This window comes from Numida meleagris, chromosome 4 (assembly GCF_002078875.1).
Source record: "Numida meleagris isolate 19003 breed g44 Domestic line chromosome 4, NumMel1.0, whole genome shotgun sequence".
NCBI lineage: Eukaryota > Metazoa > Chordata > Aves > Galliformes > Numididae > Numida > Numida meleagris.
This window is the reverse complement of record NC_034412.1, coordinates 86355088-86383056: the sequence shown is the minus strand read 5'-3', so window position 1 is coordinate 86383056 and position 27969 is coordinate 86355088. Positions and strand designations below refer to the sequence as shown.

General features: G+C 38.0%; 1 protein-coding gene across 2 annotated transcripts; it reads right to left on the bottom strand.

The window, feature by feature from the left end:
• On the bottom strand, window positions 229-27969 carry MAN2B2 (mannosidase alpha class 2B member 2). Of its 2 annotated transcripts, none has more exons than XM_021395841.1 (19): window positions 27719-27969; window positions 24401-24547; window positions 20679-20784; window positions 18224-18396; window positions 17206-17321; window positions 15980-16157; window positions 14369-14567; window positions 10750-10940; window positions 9794-9977; window positions 8785-8918; window positions 6393-6649; window positions 5019-5210; window positions 3803-4055; window positions 3587-3697; window positions 3306-3498; window positions 2505-2657; window positions 1991-2103; window positions 1334-1451; window positions 229-465 (listed from the first exon to the last, which is right to left on the bottom strand). In XM_021395841.1, exons 1-19 carry the CDS (start codon window positions 27836-27838, stop codon window positions 371-373), a joined length of 3033 nt encoding a protein of 1010 aa, XP_021251516.1. In that variant the 5' UTR covers window positions 27839-27969; the 3' UTR covers window positions 229-370. The 2 variants fall into 2 exon arrangements, with proteins under 2 accessions (XP_021251516.1, XP_021251515.1); XM_021395840.1 differs by having other exon boundaries at window positions 2505-2654; window positions 27719-27908.

The following is a 27969-nucleotide window of genomic DNA, read 5'->3' as shown; positions in this document are numbered from 1 at the left end:
ACTACCACAGTAAGAAAGAAAGTTCAAGACTGGAGGACTAATCTGACTTTGTCAGCATTGCAAAATGAAACATCATAAAAGCAATCACCTTAAAACCACCCACAGAACATGTAATTGTTCAAAACACTTGCACTGCCACACTAAGGCCATTTTTGTATTTTCAAATTGAACAAATTTCAGAAAAAAATGAATTCTAAGTAATTAAATAATACAAATATACACAGGTCAGCAGTTTAATTAAATTTAGAGTTTATTCCAAAATGACATTCTTTTCACTGACAGCAGTAGAATATTTTTCAAGACCATCATTTCTGTTTTCAAACAAAAATGGAAAGCTATTACATATTCAGTCCTGAAACAAAGTCAAACTTTATTGATCTTGAAAATAAACAAAGAAAGTCCTTATTTCCTTTGGGTAAACAGTTACAGTAAAGTTGTCTGCAATCTTTGCGCTATTGGAGAATCCTGTAAGACACGACACAAAAACATTGTTAATTTATTCAAGAAGGAGCTTTGTTTAAATGTACATATTATTCTAGCTCAACAGATGTAACTCATCCATCCCTTCAAAGCTAGAGTTTGAGCAGGTTCTCTTCTTTTAAAGCCAGAGGTAGCATGGGACCTATAGTGCACTCTCATTTTAATATTAAGATATACAACAGTTTATCTACTTTTCATACATCCCAGAAAATGTGGGTTACTTCCCAGTCACACATTTTAATTCATTATGAGTAAAGAGCAAGCAAGTTCCTAGCTGCAGGTCAAGCACAGCTGTAAACTCACGGCTTGCCCAGGCAAGTATTTTACAAGGCACGTATATGGTTGTGAGAGTAAGGACAATGTCCAAGCAACTAACTGGAATGGGAAATGAAATGAGGTCACCTACAGCGCTTGAGTGTGAGCCCTAACTGGAATCCTATCCACACAGACCTTTAAGCTGATTACAGTGGGGGATTTTTAACTCCAGCTGTCTGTTTTTCTAGAGCACAAGGTTAAGCTCAGATTAACACAACTCATCACCATACAACAAAATTCATGAAGCGTGATTTCATAGAGTAGCCACTTGAATGTGGACAAAGATAGAAACTTGAAATCTTTTTTGAGTTTAACACTTCTGGGCAAAATAAGCAATCAGAGAAATACTGCAGTATAGTTCTTGCTGGGAATCTTTGCTAAATCCTACTGCTTGTTGACTATGCTAGATATTACGTATGTGATAAAGATGAACAATCCATTTTTCATCTTGCAAATACAGAAATATTTTTAATCAGAGAACTCCTAGAGCTTCAACAGTCAACTTGAATAAAGACACCAACCACCTTGTTCCACCTACCTTTGCTTTGATTTTGCGCAGTCTTCCACTTCCACCGCTTCAAAGTGTTTACATCCCAGGTGCCTGTGAGTGATCGCTCTTCCACCAACTTCACTGACCCCAATTCTTTCAGCAAAGACTGTGAGTAAAGAATCACAATTTATTGAGACTAGCTTAAAAACCACTGATCTAATACATAGTTAAACCAGAGTAGAACTTCAATCAAAAGCACTGACCTGCTAAGCAGAGCACTAGAGACTTCAAAAATCCATGAGGTCATGCAACACAAGGACAACTACAGACTCACCTGAACTAAGAAGCTGAGGTGCTGAGAGCTTCCTCTATATTGCAGCAGATTTCTTAGCCTACTAATCTTGCCATTCAAGAACTGAAACTCTTACTGAACTTTTAAAAAGAAAACAGATAGCCCTATACCTTGTTATCGTCATATTGTCTTCATACTGTGCCTATGACAACTTTTTCTGAAATAATACCTTTTGTGGTACAAGTCTGAATATAAGTAAGACCTGCATTCCTCTGAGGCTAGAGTTACAGTAGCATTTTCATATCCACCTTTCGAGGAGTCTGTATCACACGGGACATTTTGTTCCAGACCCAGTTCTCTTTGGAAAAAAAAACAAACTTGAGTGGTGTTTTATCCACAAGGATTAGATTTACCTTCAAATTCACCATTACAGGTTGAGACAGCACAGGATCCTCTCCAACTTCATACAAGTGTCTAATTCTTAGGAGGACACGACTGAAGTCTGCATCATCTTGCTTCTGTTTACCTTTAAGAAAAAACAACACACAAACATTTTCTTACTTATAAAATGAAACCTATTTTATTTTTTTATTTTATTTTTTAATTTATTTTTATTTATTTTTATTTTGGTTTTAGTTTTTTTGTGCTTTACAATCACATGATTTGAACTTATGTTCTATTTCTGAAGATTAGGTAGACTGCTAAGAGCAAGAAGTACCCAGTTCCCACTGTTAACAGGACATGACACTAACTCATACAGCAGACATTTTACTATTTGAGTAGAGTAATTGTTAACTGGCAAGACAATTAACTGTCTTGATAGAAGGATTTAACATTTTAAATAAATAAATGCACGATTCACAGAACACAGAAAAATAGACAGTTTTTTGAAGTATAACTTTCAGAAACCCTTTTGAAAGCACCTACCCATGTGAATGGTGCGGATCTGTTTTGCGTGATTAGAGCTGTATCTCCACCCTGGAATGCTCAGAGTCTGGAGATGAAGATTAGGTGGGACAGTTACAGAAGAACTGCGGGCTGATCTCTGCTGAAGTTGCCTGGGTAGCTCTGGTTTATCTCCTCCATGCAAAAGGAAACAAAGTGGACATCAAACATCCATCACGCATACATAAGCCTGGCTAGAGTACTGTAAAGAGGTTTTTGCATTTTCTGCCAAGGCTGATCTAAAGCAGATGCTATGCTTTCTCCTCTGAGGTCTTCTGAGATACAAAGCAGAAAGAATTTATGTGCTGAAGAAATGTATTAACGCTTCCAATAAAGCAGATTTCACCGCAGTCTGGTGCTACTATTCCACTACCAGGCTTCAGTTTTAGTTAATAAGTCAAATATTTTTAAAAGAATGACTCAAAAAAGGTCACTAAAGACTCAGTATCCAAGAAGGTGATGTATAGTACACCAGCTACTTTGCAATAATTCCATCTATGGACATTTTGTTCTCATTATGTGCTTTACAATTTTTTTCTCCTCTAAAAGCAGAGATAATTACATAACAAGAGAAACATTCTTGGAAACACTTGGAAAATATCCATAGCTGAAATTAATGCAAAGTAATTAACAGTCTCTAAATCTGCCTTCTAACTCACTGTATACTAACTTCACCACATAGGAGGCTTAAAGTCTGCATTTACAAACTTAATAGCATAAGTCAAAGCAAAATAAGTAAACTATTCAGATGCTAAAGATAGCACAGGAGATAGAATGAGTTACCTGAAAATGTTCCAAACATTACAACTGGCCTGTGTTGTAAAGCTAGGCTGCTTGTCCGATACAAAACATTGGTGGCAGACTTTGTTCCTAAAATTAGCCAAAACACAGGACGGACCACTGAAGAGTCATTCAAAGTGAGATTGTAATTTAGGTCCCACTGAAGATTGTTCCATAGTCTCCTGTGAAGCATCACCTGTGTTGAGAAGAAGTGTCACAACAGTAACCATCCACAAAGCTATCCTCTCCTAATAAAGAAACCCACACGCATCTGCATCTGTTACCTCCACTTGTCCATTCCCTTGACTTGAGACACCATGAGCTCTTTCTGCAAGCAGCACCAGCCTTGTGGTATCATCTTCAATGTAGGCAGTCTGGACCATAGGATAATAGTTCTGAAAACACACAGTCAATCACGCAGTATTAATAGTAATCGAAATAAAAGCGATGGAGAAGGAAGATAAAACATCATCGAGTTTGGATTATGCTTTGGCACCTACCCGTGCTGCCGTATTATTCACATATGCCTTAAATGGTCTTTTCTGAATCTGATAACCATTGTCATCAGTGTAGAGTAGCTGCCCAGTGTTCAAATTTGTGCTTGTTCTTAGAACTGCCTCACGATTTACTTCCAAAGGTCCAATACTGTATTCTTGCTCTATTCTATGACAAAGCAACTTCTCGTCGTAGCCTTCTGGTACTGAATACATCCTTGTAAATACTGCATGTGTGTAATACTGAGCAGTAACATTGCTATAAAAATAAGAAGGACATGCAGAGCTTATCAAGTGCAGTACTAGATCAGTTATGTCAAGACCTGCAAATCATACTATGTGCATAGAAAGTTTTCTTGTCCTATTCTACACATGTAATCAGTAAAATTATTTTCAAATTCTACTTAGTTTTCAAATGTACAGATATGCTGCTGGAATCAATAATACTCAGCAATTTTCTTTAGCAATTTTTCTTTCAGGGTTGCAAGTGAAAAGGGGACTGTTCATTTGGCTAGAGAGGCTCTGTATTTCCTCAAAATTAATCATGAAGTAGAAAAATAATTATGACTCCCTAAGCAGCACACATTCTACACGTAGTTCCCATGTGTGTATTTTTTTTTTTTTTTTTCAATCTGGGCAACATTAATTTTGATGCCAAGATTCCACTGAGTTTTCACACAGTCTCTCTCAAATACAATCCTTGTATGATGCAATTTACAGCAAAATGAGTCAATCAAATAACCAGATTTAAAAGAAGGTGAGGAGGTTACATACTGATATGATTTTAACACAGGAAATTTCATGAGAAGTCTGAGAATCCTTGTGCAGGATTCACTTCTCCTTTCTGTCATTAATTCACTGGTAAGAAAGATATCTACACTTAGGAAAATGAACCATTATGTACAAATTCCACCCATGTATAGAAGATGTCAGCTGCAATTTTAATTGAATTACATGGAAACAGGTTCCCAGCAGAAATTACATTATAAAGCAGACTACAAAGGTAACTGAACAATCTTCCCCTCCCTCCCCTAGTGATACGACTTATCTAAAGGAAGTGCTTCCTTAGCATTATGCTTAGCAGATGCATGCTAGTTCTCATCTGAAACCTTCACAGTACACAAACTCCACTGTGTGCAGGAGGAGCTGCACAGAACGACTCTCACATACATCTACAGAGGACTACACGTTCGAGTGAAGTGAAGCTGTAAAGGACTTGCACCTGAAGAAATACTGCCGTATCTCTGTCACTAAGTGTCCAGAGACCACTTCCAATCCAATCGCTTGTGATACTGGAACAGCAGAAGCATTAGGGGCAAATAAGTAGTTGTCTGAAATGGGTCCTTTAGAAACATCTCCATTCACATGGTACTCAAGGAACTCCTGGGTCACCTGGACAGTCTGGTTAGTCTCCCTGTGAACCAAAGAGGGGAAAAAAACCTGTATTACCTACGAACACGTTTTGTACATAACGAGTAAAGCTGGAACGAGGTTTTGAAAATAAGAAAAATCTGTTCTCTCAAACCGAGGAACTCATTTGAAAAGACTTAGGAAATGAGGACAACAGAGAATTAAAGCATACTCTCATAAGACATCTGTCAGTGTGTAAATAAAAGGATTTTCACGCATTTTATACTTCCATAAAATAGGAGCATCTTAAAACAAGAACAGTACTTATGTTAGGTTGTGTTCTTAAGTACAAGTGAGAGCTGCTACAGGATCAAAAACTAGCTGCTGCACAAAAATGGGGAACATCACAACATAATAATGAACAATCTGGTTAATTTATCTGATTTTGTAGCTAAGTAAACCACTGTGGCAGAGGTTTCCATATTTAACAATGGTAACAAGAATATAACGGCAACAGGGTAGCAAAATGCACACTTGCTCAGTACCTACTTTGTTTCCTCCTAAGGATTAAGATAGTTAGGAACCCATTTCACACGCTCTGCAAAGTCACATGAAGGTAATTTAAGATGCTACTGCAATCCTGATCAGGCAAAAAGTACAGCCCCACTGAAACCTCGAGTAATTGGGCCAATTCACACCAGCCGAGAAAGAGAAGCTGCAAACCTCTCATTGATCTTGATTGTTCTTCCATTTCATGTGCTTAACTAAATTTGCCCAGTTCATTTGCCTAAATGTTTCCTCTCAAAATGTTCTGTAGTTTCCTGTCATAGAGAGAATAACTTCCAAATACTACTAACTAGTAAGCCCTTACTTTATTATTTAAAGCTCTTAGTGTAGCCATAGCATATGTGCTTATGTCTTTTTAATATGCACATTCATACCTCTCTTTAGTTCAAAAGTACAATGAGATTCTTCTGATATATTAATACTGTGATCTGTCAAGTTCTCTTATTACTGGTTGCATGGTTAAATGGGGCAACAACATTACAGAAGCAGTATGAAATTATCTTCAACATCGTGTCCTCCTTTCCACAGAAAATGTCAACATGTGAATGGCAGAGAAAAATAAATAATTATGAATAAAATTTAGTTAAGTCTCAGAATTAAGGCACACAATATAGTACTAGGACTTATTTTTACAAAATGGTTTTACAGAATCTGAAGCACAAAAAGCAAGCAATCTCACCTGTTTGTAATGCTGTGCATTAGGTTAGTGTTTTGGTCAAACATAATCTCGTAGCAGTTGCTAACCACAGGAAGCAGCTTTTGACTTTGCTGAACTGAATGCATTATGTCTTTTCGTTTGTATTTAATTGATCTTCCAACAAACACAGACTGCTTATCAGTTGAGGGCTTAACATTGTATTTTTTGTAGGTCAGACCACTTACTTCAACTAGAATATACAGATCATAGACAGAATGGGACTCAGCTGAACTTTGAATCTGTAAGTTAACATATACAACATTGCTCCATTACAGAAAATGAATTAGCAAGGCAACTGTCCTCATGTGTCGTAAGCTCTAAATTACAAAAATTAACTAATACTATAAAAATAAATTTCTATACATGCTAGTCTTATACTTCTTGATTATAATGTAGATCCATGCTGCTTTTAATTAGGAGTTTAGTGACCTCAGATTAAGCCTAGCCACGCTAGCAAAGGGAAGGTTGCTAAGCACTTTGCAAAGCTGTATCATAATTTGTTGGGAATATAGTGTCAAAGATCTTGACTTAAGATCACATAGCAAAAGGTAATGAGCAGAAGTAATCGAAGTAATCATAACTAAAACTAATCAGTTAAATAGCAAAAGAGGCTGAAACATAAAGGAAGCGACTAGTGTGAATATGAGAAAACTGGTGGCAAGAGGAAGACGCAACCAGGTATACCCTCACTTTAAGCAAGGGACAAGGAAAGGAGGTAGAATCTTGTGGTGTATTTTTGTGTAAAGAGAACACCAGTGTTATTAAGTAGCAAAATACCTTAAATTTTTTTTTAATCATCTTTCAATTACATGTATTCTTCCCATTAATGTTATGTAATTTATTATTACGTCCTATTTGGGGAAAGAAAATGGATTACATAAATACTGTACAGATTACATAGACAGAGAGGTTAATTACCATTAAACAGAAATTAAACAAGCTGTCTGAACCTTCACATTTTGGATTGGCATACATTCACTTACTCATACTACAGACCTCCTATCCTTGGTACCAAAAGGGCCTAATCCTATTTCTCTCCCTTTACTATGCAACTCTCGCATATGGTACCAAAGGCAGCAGAGTTTTTGCCAACCCCCACTTCCTCTCAACCATATACTTAGATCAAGGCTCTGAGCTAAAGATTTCTCTCTCGAGGGGAAGGAATGTGTGATATAAATGTACATTGAAAAGATCCTGAACTAATGGCACATTACTGATAAATGGATTTCATTTAGCCTTAAGTGACTATCCATGTGCACATGGGGATAACTTCTAGCAAAAAAGACTGCAGAACAACTCTGGAACAGAGAAATTTTAAGTAAAAAATGACAGCTTGACCTCAGGGCATTCTATATCCTGAAATAAAAGCTTTAAAAACATTTCAGTCTACCACTTTTAGCTAGAATAATTCAGAGAACAGGACTTCCAGGAGGTAAGTGGCTGACAGGTATGCACGACCATGCACTAACCCAAGAGGCTAATGGCTTCCAGATCAAGGCAATAAGACCTTATGCCACCATCATGCATATATGCTGAAACCCCACATAGCTGTTGTGCATCACTACTTGACTACAACATGCTGCCTTGATGCATGGTGGTAGTAATAAGTCACGGACACATTAGGAAGAGGAACTCTGTCCACTGGGCAAAAGCTGCTGAGTTATATGGCATCTTGGGGACAGAGGGGAGTATCTGGAAGTGTGTCAAGCCTCTTCAGGCCTTTCTGCAGGAGGCATTCCTACAGGTTTATCAAGCCACTGGGTGATGCACTCTACAGAGCAGATTATCCTGTGAAAGTCTGGTGCTAGCTTTCATGCAAGGTCATCTTCTACCCTCCCGGGAAACAGCTGGTCTTGTCATGGAGCTTGACTACATCATAGAATGAGCTGGGTTTCCTTGGCAGCTGATTGTCCCTCATTCCCTTTAGGCTGGTAACTAAGATCCTACATTTCTAAAATCTCTCTTCCTCTCTGAGGCAATCTGTAAATTGTACAAACAGGACCATCAATTGGAGGGCAGGGTTTATGTTCATAGGGTTTTATTGGAAACAACGGAGTTTGATTATTTTTTATTTTTAAAACACAATATAAAAGCAAGCATAAAACCTGCCAGGTGGCAGACATGCAAAGGACAAAGCAAACACACAAGAAGAGTAGAAAGGCTTTTGGACATTAAAGCTAAAAGAAAATTCTAATTGAGAGAACAGGCAAGGAAAAGTAAAAAAAAAAAAAAATCACTTAAAGGATAACTATGCAAATCCCAACTTGAAGTAAACCTTGGTTTCCCTGCAATATACTACATTACCATGTAGGATCAAGTCAGTGAGAACTGGCAAATGAAAGAAAAGCTACAGAAAGAAACAACTTTGAAGTACCTGTGCTGGTACAGAACGTCCCAGTTCGTCATACACACTCATTGATGAGATGTTGACAGGGACCGTGACAATTGTAGTGATGTTCCAGGCCAATGGATTATAGATGATAACATAATGGTCAATATCTGTAGTACCTTTGTGTACACGAAAAAGACCAATCAGTTACTACAATTATGTTTTTTAAAATGTGATGTTGAAAAGTAGTTAAGAGATCTGTCTAGGTACAACTACATGACAAAATTTTACATAAAGCCCTGCAGTAAAACTTCATGATTGAAAGTAGTATCACATTTTACAGTACTTTATAAAAACCTCTTCTGCTGTATTTTTCCTATTATTTACCCAGTAAAGAGACCCTGTATTCAGCCAATGGCACCTGAGTTGAATGAAAATACATCTAGCGAAAATAAGCAGCTTACCACAACTCACTGTCATGCAGAATTAACTTTGAGAGTAATACAGAAGATCAAATGAGAAGCCTAATCTAAAAACAGCCCTGTAAAAAAACCAAATCAGTCTGTTGTGCAGCCCACGGCACTGCTTATATTTGACAGTTTAAAAAGTTTCCAAAGTCAAGGCAAAAAGCAATGCAGTCTTAAGAATAGAGTCCTTAAAATTATTCTACTTTTTTTTTTTTTTAATATTTGCTGGCAGTATATCATAGCAAGAAATTCTTACTGCATAGGATTACATTGTGTAGTAGGCTTAGTTTAGCAATTACACCACCTCTTCCTCCTCTCTCTTATACAGCTGAGTTCTGAACTTAGGAGCCAGGTTTGACATTTATATCGGGTTAGAGCTTTACCTAACAGCTAAAAAGTCCTGTTTTCAGGTGCTTGAAATCTGAGAGCTCATTAATTAATTCAGGCTTAGCATGTCTTATATGGCAAATGTGATTTTCCAGTGGTGGTTGACAGAATTTAGGTGGAAATACGTTGACTTTCTCTGAAGGAAACACAGTAAATTCCATAAGCTAGCCAAAAATTAGAAAAGCTGTCTTAAAAAGTACCTGGTTTTCCCGAGTCTTTATTGTAAACATAGTAGACTGCTTCACTCTTCTTAGTATTGCTCATATCAAAGATTATGGAAGCCATTAGCTTCTTTACATTGAACATTCCATACATCAAGTTATCCATGTACATGTTCGTCACTTTGGGAGACTCTGTGCCTGTTATACCATCGTGGTGCTGGACCTTATATTTAAGTGCAGTTTGAAAGGTCACATTGCAAAGAAAACGAATGACAGCTTCAGGATTTATTTATTTATTTTAAAAAACCACAATCCAGTAACCCTCAGATATTTCATTTAAAATGATAAGGTATTACAGCTATAGTCACAGATTTGCATTTTGCCTGCTCCAAATTGCTTTATATAGAGCAAAATGGTCAAAGACAAGATGCAGTCAGATTTGCCTCTACACTTTATCATTTCTTCAGTATTTAGATATTTCTGAAGTTATGTATTAGAAGAAAAAATACAAATTACAAAAATCAAGAATATCATAGGAAGATGGGTTCTTCATTTGCTACTAAGTTCTGTTCAATAACTTAGTTGACAAAATATTTATTACCAGCAAAAGCACTAAGGTCTATAAATGCTTAATGGCATGAGGCCAATTGGTTAGCTGCTTAACTTTGATGGAACAAATCTATCTTTCCTCTCCCAACTTGCACAAGTAGAGACTATCACAGAACTTTGAGTTGGTTCAGGTTTTTGTTGTAATCATTGTAACTAAATAATAAAACTGAGAAAAGGACTTCTACGTGTTTAAAATTTGGAAGTAACCACCTGATGAACGTGTGGCTAAGTGACTGAATTCGCTTTACACTTACTTATGACTTGCTACAAATGAAAATTATTCCTAAAACTATGCATGTGACATGGAGACATTATAAATGAAGTGTTTCCTTTAGGCAATAAATATTTTTATTTAAAATTAAAAAAAAATATATAACAGTCTTTACCTCTGAAACTGCCCATCTAAGGCTCTGAAGTTGCTTTAGGGCTCCATGTTTGCAGATAGAACCTGCTGGGTGTTTCCGGACATACTGTGTGAAAAAGGACTCTCCAGCATAAAGTAGTGAACTTGCTCTCCTTGCAAATCCTTTTAGCACACTCCGAGAAGTATAAAATCCAGTCCATGCTTGAAATGGCTCTGTTAAGAGTGGAAGAGATCCCAACAAGGCCAAAATATCACTTCAGTTACTGCTTATTTGCTATTTAATAGACTATTACTGTACAACTTCCCACATGAAAATTGCTGTGCATTACACACCATACATCAAATGGAATAGTTATAAATCCTACAAAGAAACAGAGCTATAAATACACCCTTTGGAAAAGTGTGGTCTTTCGTACAAGTCTAGCAATGCGATTACTGATACAAAGCTGTTACCCACTGCATTAACCTGTGTTTGTAGAAACTTTTTTGTGGACCTGCACAAAACACCGTAGAAGTTTCAATAAAGGACATTATATTAATAAGTCAGATTATAATTTGGTTATTACTCTCCATATTCCCCACTGTCAGTCAGATAAAAGAACCTATTTTAAATTTTAAATCCTCAAAATGGAGTAGAAACATTAATAAGACAACACGACCCCATACTACTCTAATACTTCAAACTACACCAAAATGTGCCCTCGATTGCTTAGTGCAAAACGTTTCAGTGGTTCCTTTGTGCTAACGTGTTTCAGTATCACAAACTAGGAAAACAAGTTATTTTTTTTAAAACCTCCAAATCTTCACTTAATTGTTGGTTGCTTTTTTTTTTTTAAACAGATAAGCCACTGAAGAATTAGTTTTCCATAGAGAAGCTGCAGACAGTGCTTTCTAAAGTATATATATGCAACTGTAACAATCTGCTATCATTCTAGGATTGAAAGCAACAATTAGAAAATGGAATATTTTGATCAAAAGCTGCAGGATGAACTCTTTTTTGGAGTGAAGAAATACTAAGAATTAATTCTGGTTGAATTCGATTTCAGTCTTCAAGGTTACAAGCAAATGTTGCACATGCACAGCGGCACGGTACAACAAATGCGTAACAGAAAAAGGAAATAATTTTCTGGGACTTAAAACTTGAGTTTCCAAGGCATATGTCAGAAGTGACACTGAGCCCAGTAAGTGACTCATAACAAAATGACATAGAAAGAATTGGAGAGGATTAATCATCATGAAGCAAAACAGTACGTGGGAGAAAGTGCACTCAAATCTATAGTGTAATTGCAAGGCACAGTAAGGTGTTTAGGGAAGAGACTGCATCGGTGTGTGGGAACCCACATGGAGCATTAAGGGCGCTGCTATTATGCAAGCTAGTGAGAAGTGACTGCAAAAGATACAGGTAAGAGCTCAGATGTAAAAGGTTCTCACTGCTATTAGCAGTGAGAACTCACAATGTATTTATCAGCAAGTTATTAGATATGACATGATCCCTCAGGGGAAGTGAGTGAGTCAGGGATCAGTCCATGCAATGATTCACAGGAAGCAATGGTTATTTTTATTCATTCAAAAGTTAACAGACATGCTACAGAGTATTGGATGTATAAGGTATATTTGGGTCATAATAGTCCAAGATATAATCCACAGCACCAAGAATGTGATGAAGCTGTTGTAGCTACAATTATATAGAAAAGGTACTTCAATGATAATTTTATCCACACAATGAAAGAAACTAATGAGTTTTGAAACTGAGAAGTTACCTATTGTCTTCTCTCTGCGTACATATTTTTTTTTGGCCCTTATATAAGAAAGATTAAAGAGTAAATTTACTGGGGAAAGGGATTAAAAGGATGTTGCATGCCTTCCTTAATATCTTCCTAATTCTACCTGAAAAGCACAGCAAGTAACAAGCAGGCAACAAACAACCTCAATTAATTTGTGCCACATCATACTTTGAAAATTCAGAAATACAGGGGATATTTTTCCTTTCTGAGGCCTCACTTATAACACAATTTTTTCCCAGAACTTATAACTGTTTCCTTTAATGAAAAGAACAAGACTTTCTCCTAGAGCTACAGGAGACGGGGCAAGGGTACACCTACCACAGTGTCTTCCCTGGACCAGTACCACGTTGTCAAGTGAATCCACTGGTCATCCTTACCTATTGTGTTTCACTTAACATAAAAAAAATGGCTTTAGAGTCCGCAAACTGATTTTTTTTTTCATGTAGTAATAAACCTGAGGGTACGTTCCAAGTATTAGTGGACATTCAGACCACATGATCAGATTGTACCTATATACCTAGAATACATACAATGTGATAATTAAGTTCTCAGCAGCAACTGTTTCACTTTGTTCCACTCCTGTTCTACTGCACTAACACAGAAGTAATTTTAGAGCTTTAAGATCACCTTGTGCCCTTGCTTGTTCCCTTGGTTACCTGACTCCTCCTTCAGATTAGTCAGTGTCACTCTTCCTATCTCAGCTCTAATTTATGCATAATCCAATTTTTTTTTAATAGCAACAGTGGAACATCGCTCAACTTGGCCACGCAGCCAGTTGTTTCAAGATATCTTTTGGTTTACTGGTTTTCTTTCTGTTCCCTGGATCCTGAAGCACCTTGTACCTACTATGGAACATTTTACAGGAAGAGGTAGAGAGGTATAACACCGACATTCAATACTGTAGGAGACCACAGGTATTTGTGCATTTGTGCTGATATGTAGGAGGCAGAGAAACGAATGAATTCCAAGTTTTATGTCTAAACATAAAACAAATTACTCAGAAACTTATACTTCAAAATAGGGTCCTAGGAGTTTTCCTATTTTTATATTCTTTCTTTCATGGTCTCCTCCTCCATCCATCGCTGCCAGCTGTCCCTATTAAATATTCCAACCACTGCACTAAGTTTGGACCAATTTGTCTTATTTTATAGAATCTGGCAATGTAAATAAATGCCCCATCACTGGAAATGTTTAAGGCCAAGCTGGATGGGGCCCTGGGCAGCCTCATCTACAGGGAGGTAGATTCCGCTGCCCACAGCAGCGGAATTGGAACTAGATGGTCTTTAAGATCCCTTCCAATGCAAACCACTCTACAATTCTGTGATTCTATTTTTCACAGAGTAACAGAATCCCTACAGTAGGTTGCAAAGGATGCATCCAGATGGGTTTTGAACATCTCTAGAGATGGAGACTCCACAACCTCTCTGGGCAGCCCATTCCAGTGCTCTGTAATGCTTAAAGTAAACAAGTTTTTCTTCATGTTCATATGGAGCTTCCTATGTTCCAGTTTGAGGCCACTGCCCCTTCTTCTATCACTGGGCACCACTGAGAAGAGTCTGTCCCCAACCTCTTGACTCCTGCTCGTTAGACATTTATAAGCATTGATAAGAAGCTTTCTGTCTTTCTTGAACTGGGGAGCCCAGAACCAGACATGGTACTCCAGATGTGGTCTCACCAAGGAAGTGAGGAAGGGGAGGAGAACCTCCCTTGCTGGCCATGCTCTTTTTAATGCATTGGTCTTCTTGGCCACAAGGGCACGCTGCTGGCTCTTTTATTTCTCATTTTCTCAACTTCCTTTATTAAAATTCTAAATATGTACAATTGGGGCAGATGTCATGCAGTTGTTAACTTAATTACCTGTTGAATATGGAAGAAAGTCTTGAGAATTCCTTATTTCCCATGTAAGATTTCTGCTATAAACTGCTTGGAAGTAATCACCAACTGTTGCATACTGGACAGTCACTCCAAACTCATCAGAGTGCTTGTTAATATAGTCCAACAATAAGTCCATGTTGGAGTACTGAACAGATGCATTGAAGAACTGTTTGTCACAGCCCTGAAATTCCAAAAACAGAACAGTAAAATCACTTTGGTCATGTAATTTAGAAGGACCTTTTTAACAACAGTCTACATTAAAGTGGTCATTCGACTGACCATAAAGAAGTTATTTGTTACAGAAGCCTCAGGTAGACATAGGATTACTTGCACAGATCAGCTGATAACCCATTGGCATTACAGACAGAGAGAAGAATGTTGATGGACCATATTGTGTAAGAACACGAAATGTGGAAGCAATTGGAAAGCATATGAATATACGACTAGAAAGAAGATCTTTGTTTCTTTTCACACTGCATTTCTCACAGCAGAAAATATGGAAGTTCTAGGAGCATTCTTAAAAGCAGAAAATAAGCTTTAGGAAGTGCAGACGTGGTGTGAAACAAAACTGTCTGGAAAGTGAATTTTGTAGTACAAGTGTCACACAATATGTTGCTGATTCCCTCTCTTGACAGTAGATTATAGTACTTCTGATGCTCACCCTAACTGCTAAGAGGGGTGATACAATGTATAGTAAAGCCTCTTTTTTTTTTTTTGAGCATGCTTGCACAACCTCTGACTTCTGTTGAAGATGTCTCATTATAGACTACCTGTTTATACAGCAATGCCTTTGCTCAACCAAAGTAGCTGAACAGGAAAATGAGACACTCAGCCATAGCACCATGCAACAAAGCAGTTACTCAAAACTGCATCCACTAGAAAATATTTGTTCTCTTTGCAGTAACAGATATTCTGGTGAAATTATAATTACAAGACCTACAGCATCCATCAAACTTCAAAAACAGACTGTACATTCAATTGAGGAAATGTTATTATTTGCTAATAACTTAAAACTAGTGAAAGTATATCAGTGCTATTTGTGCATGTAGGACACAATTAACGCAATAGCTTGCTGAAAAAAAAAGTTTTTGTATGACCCATCTAGTATATCTCTCTGCTTCTAACTAAAATATAAAGATTGTATAAGAAGATGACTACATGAGTTTGAGAAGATGTTGTCTAATGCCTAGTACATTTTCTGTGATGCTAACCTTTTTTTTAACACTGAATTTTGTTGTGCTAAGCAGTTACGCAAAGAGGTCATCTAAATAGACAATACAAGGTAAGGAAACAGGATCATAGTACATAGTTAGGCATGAGGTTATCTTCACAACTCTGTTACATCTCTTTCTACATTAAGTAGGCTAGAAGATTTGGTAGACAGTCCACAGACAGTATGAAGAAGCTCTAGTTTTTAGAAATAATTACTAATCAGACATTTGGTCCCCACTTATCAGAAAAACACTCTACAGTCACATGGTTTGTGCTCTGTACTTGGGCAGTATGTACTGTAGTAGAGTAGCATTTACCTACTGCCCGTACTGTAGGTGTACTGGCCAGTTTTCAGGCAAACTCTTATGATAATGCACTTACCCATGGCCACAAAACATCACTTGTTCGGAACCAGGCTGCTCTCTCCTTAATGTTTGCCACCATGGCCTGTGCATACATATGGATGTTGGTATCTGTAACAGGGAGGCTCATGTTTGGATAAACACCATCTTTTGGTGGATCTGGGAAAACTGCAAATCCATTCCAATAAAATCCTGATCTAAGCAGAAGAAGAAAATAATAGACTGTGAACAAGACTTATTCAACTACCTGGGAGAAACACATCAAAAGGTGCTAAGATAAAACACAGACACAAGGAATAAGATGCAAGTAATACAGCTAACATTCGTTCTCGATGTTTAGATTTTAGTGTTTATGAGGCAGGTTATCTGTTTTTCTTACGCTCAGATCAATTTTCCAGTTCCTTGCTGCTTGCTTCCATAGAACAAAGAAACCACGGAACAAATCAGCAAGCTCTGAAACAATGAGGACATCCCCCCAAGAAAACTTTGCCTATGCAGTGCATATTCCTGGATAACAAAGTTTTCAGTTCACAGCTCTCAAATTTTTTTTCACAAAGTAAATGGAAAAATTTTGTCTATTCTATGCACAGATGACGTACACGATCTCACTCCAATATAATGCTGAAAATCTCCCACAGAAAATCAATTAGCAATAGTCAAGTCCACACTAAGCTTCCTGGAGTTCTTAAATTTTTGGGCAGAGAAACAAAAACCCAGTCCTGTTTTGGACATATCTTGTTTACAGTAATTTATTTGTTCCACATTTTTATTCTATATTTATTGTTTCGTTAGGAACTGACACTATTTGTGTGCAGATGAAAGCTGTACCTGTGTTCTAAGCCTCCTGCTGGTATAAAAGATTATTTTTAAAGTCTGTCAATATTTTGAAGTATTTTTAATGCCTGTCAGTAGAAAGTGTCACTTTTGAGGATTCAGTTGTCAGGTACTGAGCAGATTTCATGCATCATGGTGGGTAGCTGGGGGTGCTTAATAACCCTGACTCAGATCTACAGTCTAGACTTCTCATTGACCTACCACAGGTTTATGAAGGAAAGCAGGAGAATATTGTTGTGGGTGTCATCCTTGCCCATGGTAGGAGGGTTGGAATTAGATGAACTTATCTTTAAGGTCGTTCCCAACACAAGCCATTCTATGATTCTATGAGCATTGTCAAAGGAAACCCTTAAACTCTGACAATATAAACACTCCAAAGCATATTTCTGCATATTTTTGAAATCTTCAGACCTGTTTGAAAAAGGCAGTTGTGATGGGGTACAGTAGCTGTACTGATCCATAACATGGGTGAAGATCTCCTGACTTTCAGATAAGGAAGGAGAACCCTGCCATACAAATTGAAGCTTCTGAAAAACAAAACAAATGAAAAAAAAAAGGAAACCATTATCCTTGAGGACAAGCACAGATTACCAGTTTGGAATCTTCTAGGGTGTTAGGTGCCTGAAAAGGTTTAGATGGGAAAAGATACTCAAAAGCTCATAAAAGCAGAAAGGAAGAATCAGAATTGACTGCAAGCTTGAGGCAGTAGGTCCTGGTTTCATCAAATCCAACAAGAATCCTGATCTCCAGAGATGCCTGAATTCTACGCAACATTCATAACAGCTTTGCCTAATGCCCAGCTCATTCCAGTCAAAGCCCTTTATCTGCACATAATTTAGCACATAAAATTGTTGACAGACCAAGATATAACATCATGTCATGAAAAGAAAAATATTTACTGCATCTGGGATACTCTGTGCAAGAGAGAGTAGCATTTGAAACAAACTGAATTCAGGAAAAGTGTTTAGCTGCAACCCTGAATGACAGAGTATTGTCACTTCTACAGTTACAAATAAGTGCTCCAAGCATGACAGCCTCTGCCCCAAACACACACTCTACACTTTAAAGCTGTGTATATAAAAAACAAGATACCTAAGATTTTCTCACTGGAAGTTGAAACCCATTCTAAAAGACCACAGTTCTAACAGTCCTAATTCCATGACCATTTATTCCTTGACAAACTGCCCACATTTTGTGTCCTTCTCAAACTAGACTATATTTTGTCCTTGACCAAAAGTCATGAAGATATTATTGTCAGTACTGTACAGACACACTGTACCAAATACAATATTAGAGAAGAATTTCAGTTACTTTTAAAGAAGAAATACCTATGTTTTCTTGCACAAATCAGAGAGGTCTTTCATAACGTCATGGTTTAGATTATTATATGGATATGCTGTCATGGGTTCCAGTCCTCCAGTATTTTTACCTTGTTTTTCTGCATATCAGCCTTCAGATCATAGTCAATTCGAGAGATAAGATGAGCATTAAAGCCAGCAAGAGCAAAAAGAGTTGGTGTTGTAGCTGAAGCTCCAAAAGGATCAACGTGCCAAGAAAACTGAGGTCTGATCCCAAAAGTTTCATATAAAAACCCGTGGCCCTCTGCAAAGCAAAATTTGTTTATATTAGGCACACTCCTACAAGTTCATTCTCTAAACGTAATATGCATGTAATATGACAGATAAGCACTTACAGGATACCTCTTTGTTGCTGTTTTCCAAAGCATTTAAAGTCTCACAATGACAGTATTTATTTTGCTACGCTAAGTATACCTTATTAACATCATAAAGGATGAATAATAAACAGGAACTAGACAGGCCTCAGAAACACTACTTAAAGACAGATTAGGTTAAGGCTAGTACGTTGATGCTGGAGTTTCAGTTTGGGTTTGCTAAAATCATTCAGCCTATTGTCAGGAAATGTTAGTCTCATATCAATGATAAAAGAACAAAGGAGGCAGCCAGTAGACAAAACTAATATGAATATGACTGACGATCATGGAAATTGAAAAAAGACAAAGGTTAACAGCAATATTGTTACAAGATGTTACTTATAAGCAATGTTATTTAGTATTGAAATTATTTTCAGTAATAAAAAAATGAAATAAACCAATTAAATGAAAATAACCCAACTAGCTAAGCAGCTGGTTTCACAAAGAGCTCCAGAACATGGCACATGGATTATCATAGCAAAAAAAAAAAAAAAGCAGATCTTGATTTTATAGTTCTAGACTTGTGCACATAACTAATTGAATATACAAACACATCTTCTCATTTTGGACTAACTTCATTCCAAAGATCATGTTTAAATAACTGAAGTTGCAAGGCATCCTTTTTTTTCACATTATCTTCCCATGGTTAATGCCTCTTTTAGTGAAAACATTTGCAAACAATGAGTGAAGCACATTGCAGGCACCATTTGCTAGACCCTTCCCCTAAGCACAGCTAGACAGATAGGAAAAGATATGAGATGTAGATCCCAATCATCTGCATTGGCTTTGTCTCTTCAAGGTGTACATAGTACGCAGTGCAATGATACTACATCTTTTTTATCCTTTTCTTGCATGTACTTCTTCAGTGGATACTGAGCAGAGAGCTTTTAGGAAAAATTAATGGGGATGTTTTATTATGTTAATATTTTATTTCTGCCAAATTAACTAGTAAATTTGAATAATCCTTTAAAGAACATTTACATTTATACACCAAGTGAAATATTAAGATACAAACAAAAATTCGCACAACTAACTCCAATTAAAGAAAAAACTGTCTGTAAATACCATATTTTTTGGGTGTACTAAGCTCTCAACCAGTTATAAACACAGGAGTCAGATGAAAAAAAAATATTCCATCCCCTCTCTCTCCTTCTTTTTCGCCTGAATGTGATGCGGTGACTCACTGAGATAGAAACGCAGCAGCTGTCCTTGTACTCCTGATAAACACCAACAAGCAAGGAACGCAGACAGTGTTATTGTGCAGTCAGGTTTAGCAAACGAAAAACCTGCTTTCTGACCCATTATTCTTTGATGTAGGAAGCTGTCCAGAGTGTAGCTGTAAAATGGGCAAGGCGTATCAGCCGTGATAGGCAGCTAGTGCTAATATATGCTCTTTTATCCCTCCCCCCACATATGCCACTCCCTCACAACATACTCTAGGCCTCTGTAGGGTAACAGTGGCATGAACCGCCTTTCCCCCCACCTCCCCACCCCCTTCAACCAGATGGAGATAACCTTAACCACTGAGAGAACCTTTACATCATCCGATGGAGAGGTGTAACATACAAATGGCTGGAAGATAGAAAATTAAAATGAGAAATAGTGTGCCTCATGGAAATAAGTGCCAATTTCTAACAGAAACTGTTGTTAATTATTACAAATAGGAGCTTCTTCATCAAGCAAGTCTTTCAACCGGGTTAAGACATCCTCAGTGACATTCTGTGGTCCACGTTTTGTGGAAGACTTTACCTAAACAATATAACCCCTCTGCCCCAAAATTCCTGAATTATTATGAGGTATTTTCTTCCAGAGTGTTTCAAATCCTCAGTTACATTGTAACTATCTTCACAGGAGCTTAAGCTAAGTATATATTAGTATACCTAAGTAGATACAAATCAAAAAAGCCTCAGCCTCAAAGGAGTTTGTAACTCCCTTGTTTACTGCTGAGTTGTTGGTTTTTTTTAAAAGGCAAAGGTTTTTTTATTTTATTTTTTTATGCAGGTGACTCACCAGTGGAAAACAAAAAAAAATGAGATACCTAAATCAGTTCTTAAAGAACAGTATACATATATTTAAAGCAAATTTTGGGTTGAGAAATTAAAAAAAAAAACAAACCATAAAACACCCAAGGTCATAACAATGAAAAATAAAAACTAAATGCAAATACACATACCCGTCAACTGTAAAATCTGATCATCAATTAGTGTCACAGCTTCATCATGCATCACTTGCCCACCAATGACAAATTCCAATCGTCCTTCCTGAAGTAACTGATGGACCTATGATATTGAAATTAAGACACAACATAAATGTCATTTCAGTCTTCTCCAAAAAGGCTGCAAATTCATTTCAATCAAGCATATTACCTAGACAAAACAGTTGTCAAGAGGGCATCCGGGTCATAAGTAGGATAAAGGGCTGTCTGTACTGAATGCCATCAAAAGTAGGAAAGCAGGGGGTCGGGAGGGAAAGCACGCTAATGGGCTGCACAGTGCACTGATTTACCCAGCTCACACTGAAACCAGGTAGTGGCACAAAGATGCACCACCACGTAGATACTACTTCTCAGAATAAAATCATGGTGACAGCCCTACTAATCTAAACATCAGGCTCTTGTCCCCACACACAGCCTAGGACTCTATCTCAAGACTAAACTGGAGTTGAAAAAGATTAGATTAGATTGAAAAAAGATAGTATTGCTTCTCCTGAAGTCTTCCTCCTGCTGCAGCCATCCTGGCTTAGAAAAGACATTAGGCAGCTAGATGAGAGAGCAATATGAAACCATATGTGAGCAGCAATGGCCAGGCTCCTGAGGTTTCCTTTAGTTCATGATCTCAGTATGACCATGAACTTTTTTGTTAACTCCAGACACTAGAAACCCAAGTATATGGTCAAGTGCAATTGTCAAACATGCTGGATAAAGTTGCATGAGTGTGTGTGGAGGGAGGGCAATAATAATCTCTGCCCCTTTTAAAAAGTCTTTGTGAGGCTTCTGTCTTCATTATAGCTACTTTGCTACCTGGAACTCTGAAGATACAGACTTGCTGAAAGTTTGAGGTATAAATACATATTTTATTCTCCACCATTATTGGTTTATTGTTAAATATCTGTCATGTAGGATGCCTGATCCAGGCCTATTATGTTTATTTCCCCAGGAACATTCAGTGAATGCCCCTGTGTCTGCTCAGATACGATGCCAGATTGTCAATTCTGATTATAATCATTTCTCTCATTCACAATGTTGTGAAAATGCTTCAGGGCTCAGCATTCATAAATTAGTTCCAGCTGACTGTGGTGACTGATTAGCATGCTGGGAGACCAGATAAATGATATCTGGTGTCAGCACAGAACTGGTCCTGACCTACATGAAAAGCATCTGTGGTTATTATTCCCTGTTTGGATGGAATTCCAAAAAAGATATCTTTGAACCAGACTTTGGACAATAGAAACTTAAATGAAGTTTCACAGAACCACATGGTGGTTGAAAATAGTAAAAGAATAGTTCAAGTAAATTGAATTATATCCAACTTGAGGAAGGGGGAAAAAAAAGAAAAAAAAAGGATATCTATACACACTACATCCTTCACTGACTCGAACTGGGAAAAAGGAAAGGGGAACTTAGGAAAGAGACATAACAGTCATACAAGCAGCTGGCTGTTGCAACAGTGGAACATACCTGCAGACCTTGCAGCAACCAGTACTTCCCTATATGAACCCACTCGTACATACCAGATGAGCAGCTAAATATCTTTTTTCCCCCACTAATTAGAACTGTGAGACATCAAGCCAGGATAGGGAGACAGGAATGGTTCACAAAATAAAATACCATGGTTCACAAAATAAAATACTGTGAAAACAGGCTGCCAAGAGAAGTTGTGGATGCCCCATCCCTTGAGGCATTCAAGGCCGGGTCCGACGGGGCCCTAGGCAGCCTGATCTAGTGACTGGCAGCCCTGCCCATGGCAGGGGATTAGAGCTCAATCATCTTTAAGGTCCTTTCAAACCTAAAACATTCTATGATTCTATGAACAGCATGCACTGAGAATTAAGAGGTTCACATCCAGCTGCATGCTGTTGCAAAGCATTTCAGTCTTACATACTCTCTTGCCCAAACTGTAAAACCAGCTTCAGTATTCAGGACGTACTTTTTACTGATTTGAGTACTACCAATAATCTAAAGCAGACATGCCCAAAGAAAATAGAATTAAATCCTGCATTTCAAGTAAAACATGAAGTTAGGAGAAAGCAGCAAAATTAAAACCCAAGGGCTGTACCACCGAAAATAGTTAATGTTGGAGTTCAAGTGGAAAAAGCAGGGCAATAACCAGAGTGACCTCATTTCAAGGCCCAATATTTGCAGCTTGCAAGTATTAAAAACATGCCAGTTATCAACAACCATCGTAGCTCCTACAGATTCAGTGTTTGACACACAGGTTCAAGAGAAACTTGTTTTTAATCATTTTAATTTTCATAAAAGCAACAACTAAAAAGTAACCAGAGAACTGATTAAAATGCAGAAAAGTCACAAGTATCAAGACAAGGAAAGTAAGGGCTGAATCCTATCTACTAATTTTGTGCTGTTTAGGTCAAATGTGATAAATATTTAATCTTTGGATACCACATATTAAGAAGAAAAGATATTAGGAACTATAGGGAATTATAGGTCTTTTACTTACAGTTTGTGTTACTGCAACACAACACACTTTAAACAAGAACAACCTCCATTAGAAAGAGTACTTTCCTGCCCTGCACAAAACAGTTACTATGCTATTTTTCTTTAATGCTCCCACTCTAGATTTACAACACTATTTTTGAATTAAAAACAAGAAAACTTTCTTCCAAGCCGTGGGCAAAGAGCAGCCCATGCACAGCAAAGCTGCATACAAGTTGCAAGCTATTATTTAAATAAGAAACACTGCAGAAATTTCAGAATTTAGTGGACTGTGTTTAAACAAACAAACAAAACCACAGGAGGATTGCTTCTTACATGACATTTTACATCTACAGCACTTCATAGAATCATGGAACACCCCAAGTTGTAAGGGACCTACAATGATAGTCGAATCCACTCCCTGGCTCCACACTGGATCAGCCAAAAATCAAACCACCTGTCTTGAAACAAACTGAGATTTAGTGTACTGCATGTAACATGCTGCTGTTGCCTGAAGTTTTGAATGAGGACCTAGGGGGAGCTGCACTTGTACCCACTGGTCTAGAGAGGCTTAAACATTGTGCATTGCAATCAGACACGTTACCATTCACTAGGCTGCCACCCCAGCCTTTGATTTCACCATAGTTGATTCATAACAAACCAAAATTCACAAAATATTTACTAGGAAAAAAAAGATCCTTGAGTTAAAACTTTCAAGATTGAAATGGAACACAGTTCTTCAGTAAATGAACCCAAGGAAAAGCTCTTGCTGCTGAATCCTACATTTTTCCCTTTGTTGCACTAGCTTTGTTTAGAAATAGCAATTTTTTGAGCAACATTTAACTGGAAAGAAAGAAGTTCCTTCTTGTGAGCAACATTAGGCGGCTGTCTATAAGTCTCAAATGTTTGACAGGTATTGGGCACAGCCTCTTTCAGAATCATCCAGATCTTACACCAGTGTGCTGCCAAATAAGAAACTCATTGATGAAACAAGAATTGCGAAGTGTAAAGAGTCTTCAGTGCACAGGTTACTACTGCCTACCACTCTGATCTACAGCTTGGGTTTTAACCTCTTGCAGCTGCCTTTAGAGTTAAGGTTCTTCTGCAAGAAGTGCTGGATTCAGAGATAACTTACACAAGATCTGGATAAAAATCAAATGCTGAAGTACTTTGCCCCTTCTTGCCCTTTGAAAAAAAAGCAGGGATGTTTCGTTAGAAGGACGTTTGGCTCCAGTACAACTTACCTGCTGCTTGTGTGTATCTGTGGCTACTGCATCCCACCAAAGCCGAAAGAATTCCTGTTCCACAGCAATAAATTTGCGCTGCTTTCCTTTCATTAGCTCTTCTACAACAGATGTGTAGACATTTGCTGCATAAGCATGCATACTCTCCTGAAAAAAATAAAAGAAAAACTGCATATTGCTTTGTTGACATTAAAAGCGCTGTTTTGAACACTCATTGGGCTTTACCCTTTCTGCTCTTCTGATTATTTAGAACATCAGTAGAATTGTTTTTGTAGAGAAAGCATGCTCCGCTGTGTGTGTATGTTTCTGGCATAATAGAATTCTACATAATCAGAAAATTTTACTATTATGGCCCTAGAGGTTTCAATCATGAAACTCTTAAGACTGAAACAGCAATTTTTTGAGCAACATTTAACTGGAAAGAAAGCTCCTTCTTGAGAGAAGCATTAAGCAGCTGTCAAGCAGAATGGAGTTCTGCTCCATAATTTAGGATAGAATACAACAAAATTGGTAAAGGTCTCTTAGAACAAATTCAACTGTTGATGTAGAAACATCTGGCATGAGAATCTGTGCATCTACTCCATACCTCTCCTGTTCCTAAAGCAACTTTGATTCCAGAAGGACGTCTGTGAACTTTATTGGAGTGCAAGATAGCAACTGTACTCACTCATCAAATAACCTATCACATGGTTACAATGGTATCATATTAACAACATCATGTTAATTTAAATCATGCACATTAAGGTTTCTTGAGTACACTTTCCGTTATCAGAAAAACTTCTGCTTGTCCAGATCCAGTCTTCTACCCTTAACTTCAAAGTGATATTCAACACCTAAAGGCAATGGAAGAGCTCCTTGAAATACCTGTAATGTCTGTTGCGACAGTTTCAGCATCTAGCTGTAACAGCAGAGTTATTTTAATATCAACCATGTCACTTTTCTATTTAAAGCCACTGGTCTTGCTTAAGAATACACACAATACATCTAGCTGAAAGTGATTCACAGACATCCCTCATACAGTTGAAACTAATGGGCATGATACACAAAGTGTGAATCCATAGTTTCAATTTGTGCAATTTTCCTCTAAGAAAAAAAGGCCTGCTCTGAAATAAGAGCAAGATGATGTGATTCAAATAAGAAACTAACTTTTCCCATCTCCTTCCTTTCCACAACTGAAATCTAGCTATCTTGGTTAAAGGAAGTCATTAGAAAAGGTTGTCATGTGAATGTAGGAGGAAGGGCCTAGAATACATCAGAGCATATGTAATTAATTGCTTGTTCAATGATTTATTCATCATTTCTTAATGACTTCACACACACAAAAAAAATCAAGATTATGATTAGAAACTCATTTCTATCCAATTTTAACTAAGGAAATAGCCTTCAAGTTTTACTATTACTCAAACGATCGCTAAATTTTCATTTGTCACTGGCAAACAGTATGTTCTAAAACCTTTATTTACAAGGATTATGACATTAAGCTTAATTTTAATTCTTAATAGTTAAACAAAATACATTGTATTTTAAGAGCTGATCAAGGACTCTTCAAATGCAACACAGTATTAAAATATTCAGAGCGGAAAGAGTAAGATATTATGACTCAAACTCAAGTTAATCAAGAACTCCTACAGAGCTTATAAAGCTCAGTGGTCTGGGAGTGAATTAAAAAAAAAAACTGTTCTCACAAGGCAGGCCACCTGCAAGCAGTAGTGATTATTTTCTTTCTAATTCATATCCTCTATCAGCTAAGAAAATGCTCTGAAACAGTAAGCAGGGATAAGACAAAATTACACTTATTTATACATAATTTTAATCTTGTAAAGTGATGTAAAAATTACACTTTGCTTTTCATACTGTATTCTAGACAACGTTGAGGTGCCCTTCAAATCTGCAGTAAGATATGTAACTGAGGTGCCACATCTCACTTAGGTTAGTATACCACTGTACTAGCAGCTTGTAACAGACAGCTGTCATTGAAGGGGAAAAATAAAGTTTCATTACACATCCAAAACTGGAATTATCCATCAATACCCTAATTTCCAGCATACAATGAAGACTGATGTTCTGATACCATAAGTGTTTGTTTTCCACATTATAAATGCAGAAATGAAACACTAAAAAAGTAGTACGAGTGAAACCTAATAACTAAGCAAACCTGTACAACAGGTTGGGACCACATCCCCAGGGAGTTACCTTCAGGCTTCATCTTACTACAGAAGCATGTGAAGGGATGCAGAGGGAACCGTCACAGTTTTTGACCAAAGCAATCTTTGACATTCATGATTCAATAACAGAGGAACTGAAGTTTCTGGTAATTGAATCTTCTCAAAACAAAAACAAAACAAAACCCAAACATTTCATTTCTCTTAGAGGAGTTCTTCCACCACTAGCTAAATAAATAAAATTAATAAATAGTAAAAATTAATTTTGTGTCCTCTTACAGAGTTTGGAATACTAAAGGAGAAATTAATTGAGCTTCTTAAAAAGACATAACACATGCACAACAGATTTCTTGGTGAGCCATTATCTTTTCATTAGTTACTCTCAAAGATGTGAAGCCAGAGCACTCTAGCAAGTCAACTATCCACAGCATCTTCTGTATAACCTAAAAAAAATCATAGCAATGAAAAAGGATGCAGGATTTAGCCCAACAAATCTAAAAGGTACTTCTGTCCCACTTGATTTATTTTTTCCTATGCAACTATCTTACTTATTTAGCTAAGAATATTTTGCTGCTACTTTCTGCTGCCATAGGCAACACACCCACCTTGGACAACAGGGAGAGGAGTCTGACTGAAGTTTTATCACAGAACCATAAAATCGTTTCAGTTTGAAGGAACCCTTTAAAGGTCATCTAGTTCAACTCCCCTGCAATGAACAGGGACGCCTACAGTTTTTCTTGGGTTTTGGCTTAGGCACAGCATAAACGAAAAGACCAAGAAAGCACGCCAAATAACCAAAGCACACAGTCTGTTAGATTGAAAAATTTTTTCTTTAAAAACAAACAAACAAACAAACAAAAAAACACGGAACACAAGATACAGCACATCACGAGCACCTGAACACAGATACAAGCAAAGCCCAGACTCGCGCAGCCCCTGAGCTGGCCTCGCCTTCCCAGGCCAGCACCTGGGGCCCCAGACAGCGAGCGGGTAACGATCCGAGCTCCAGGACGGCACGGGACAAGGGAAGCCCTCGGGGCTGCTCGCGTTTCGCTGCAGGCCGAGCCGAGAAGGGCAGAGGGGACACCCAGCCCCGCCACCCCCGTACCCCGGCAGCAGCACGGCGCACCGCGCCGCCTCCCTCACCCAGCCCCACCTGCACTGTGTACACCCAGCCGACGTCCATGTGGCTGTGGGCGACCACGAAGGCCCGCAGCTCCCCGCGGCTGGTGGCCGGCAGGGCGAGGCAGAAGAGCAGCAGCAGCAGCAGAGCCATGGCAGCTCCGCGGTCCGGCACGGCACGGCCCGGCCCGCAGCAACTCAGGGCCGGCCGAGCTTCCGCGTCCCGCCCCGCTGCGGTCGAGTCCCGCCTCCCGGCCAGGGCGGCTCCATCTTGGGCGAGCGAGA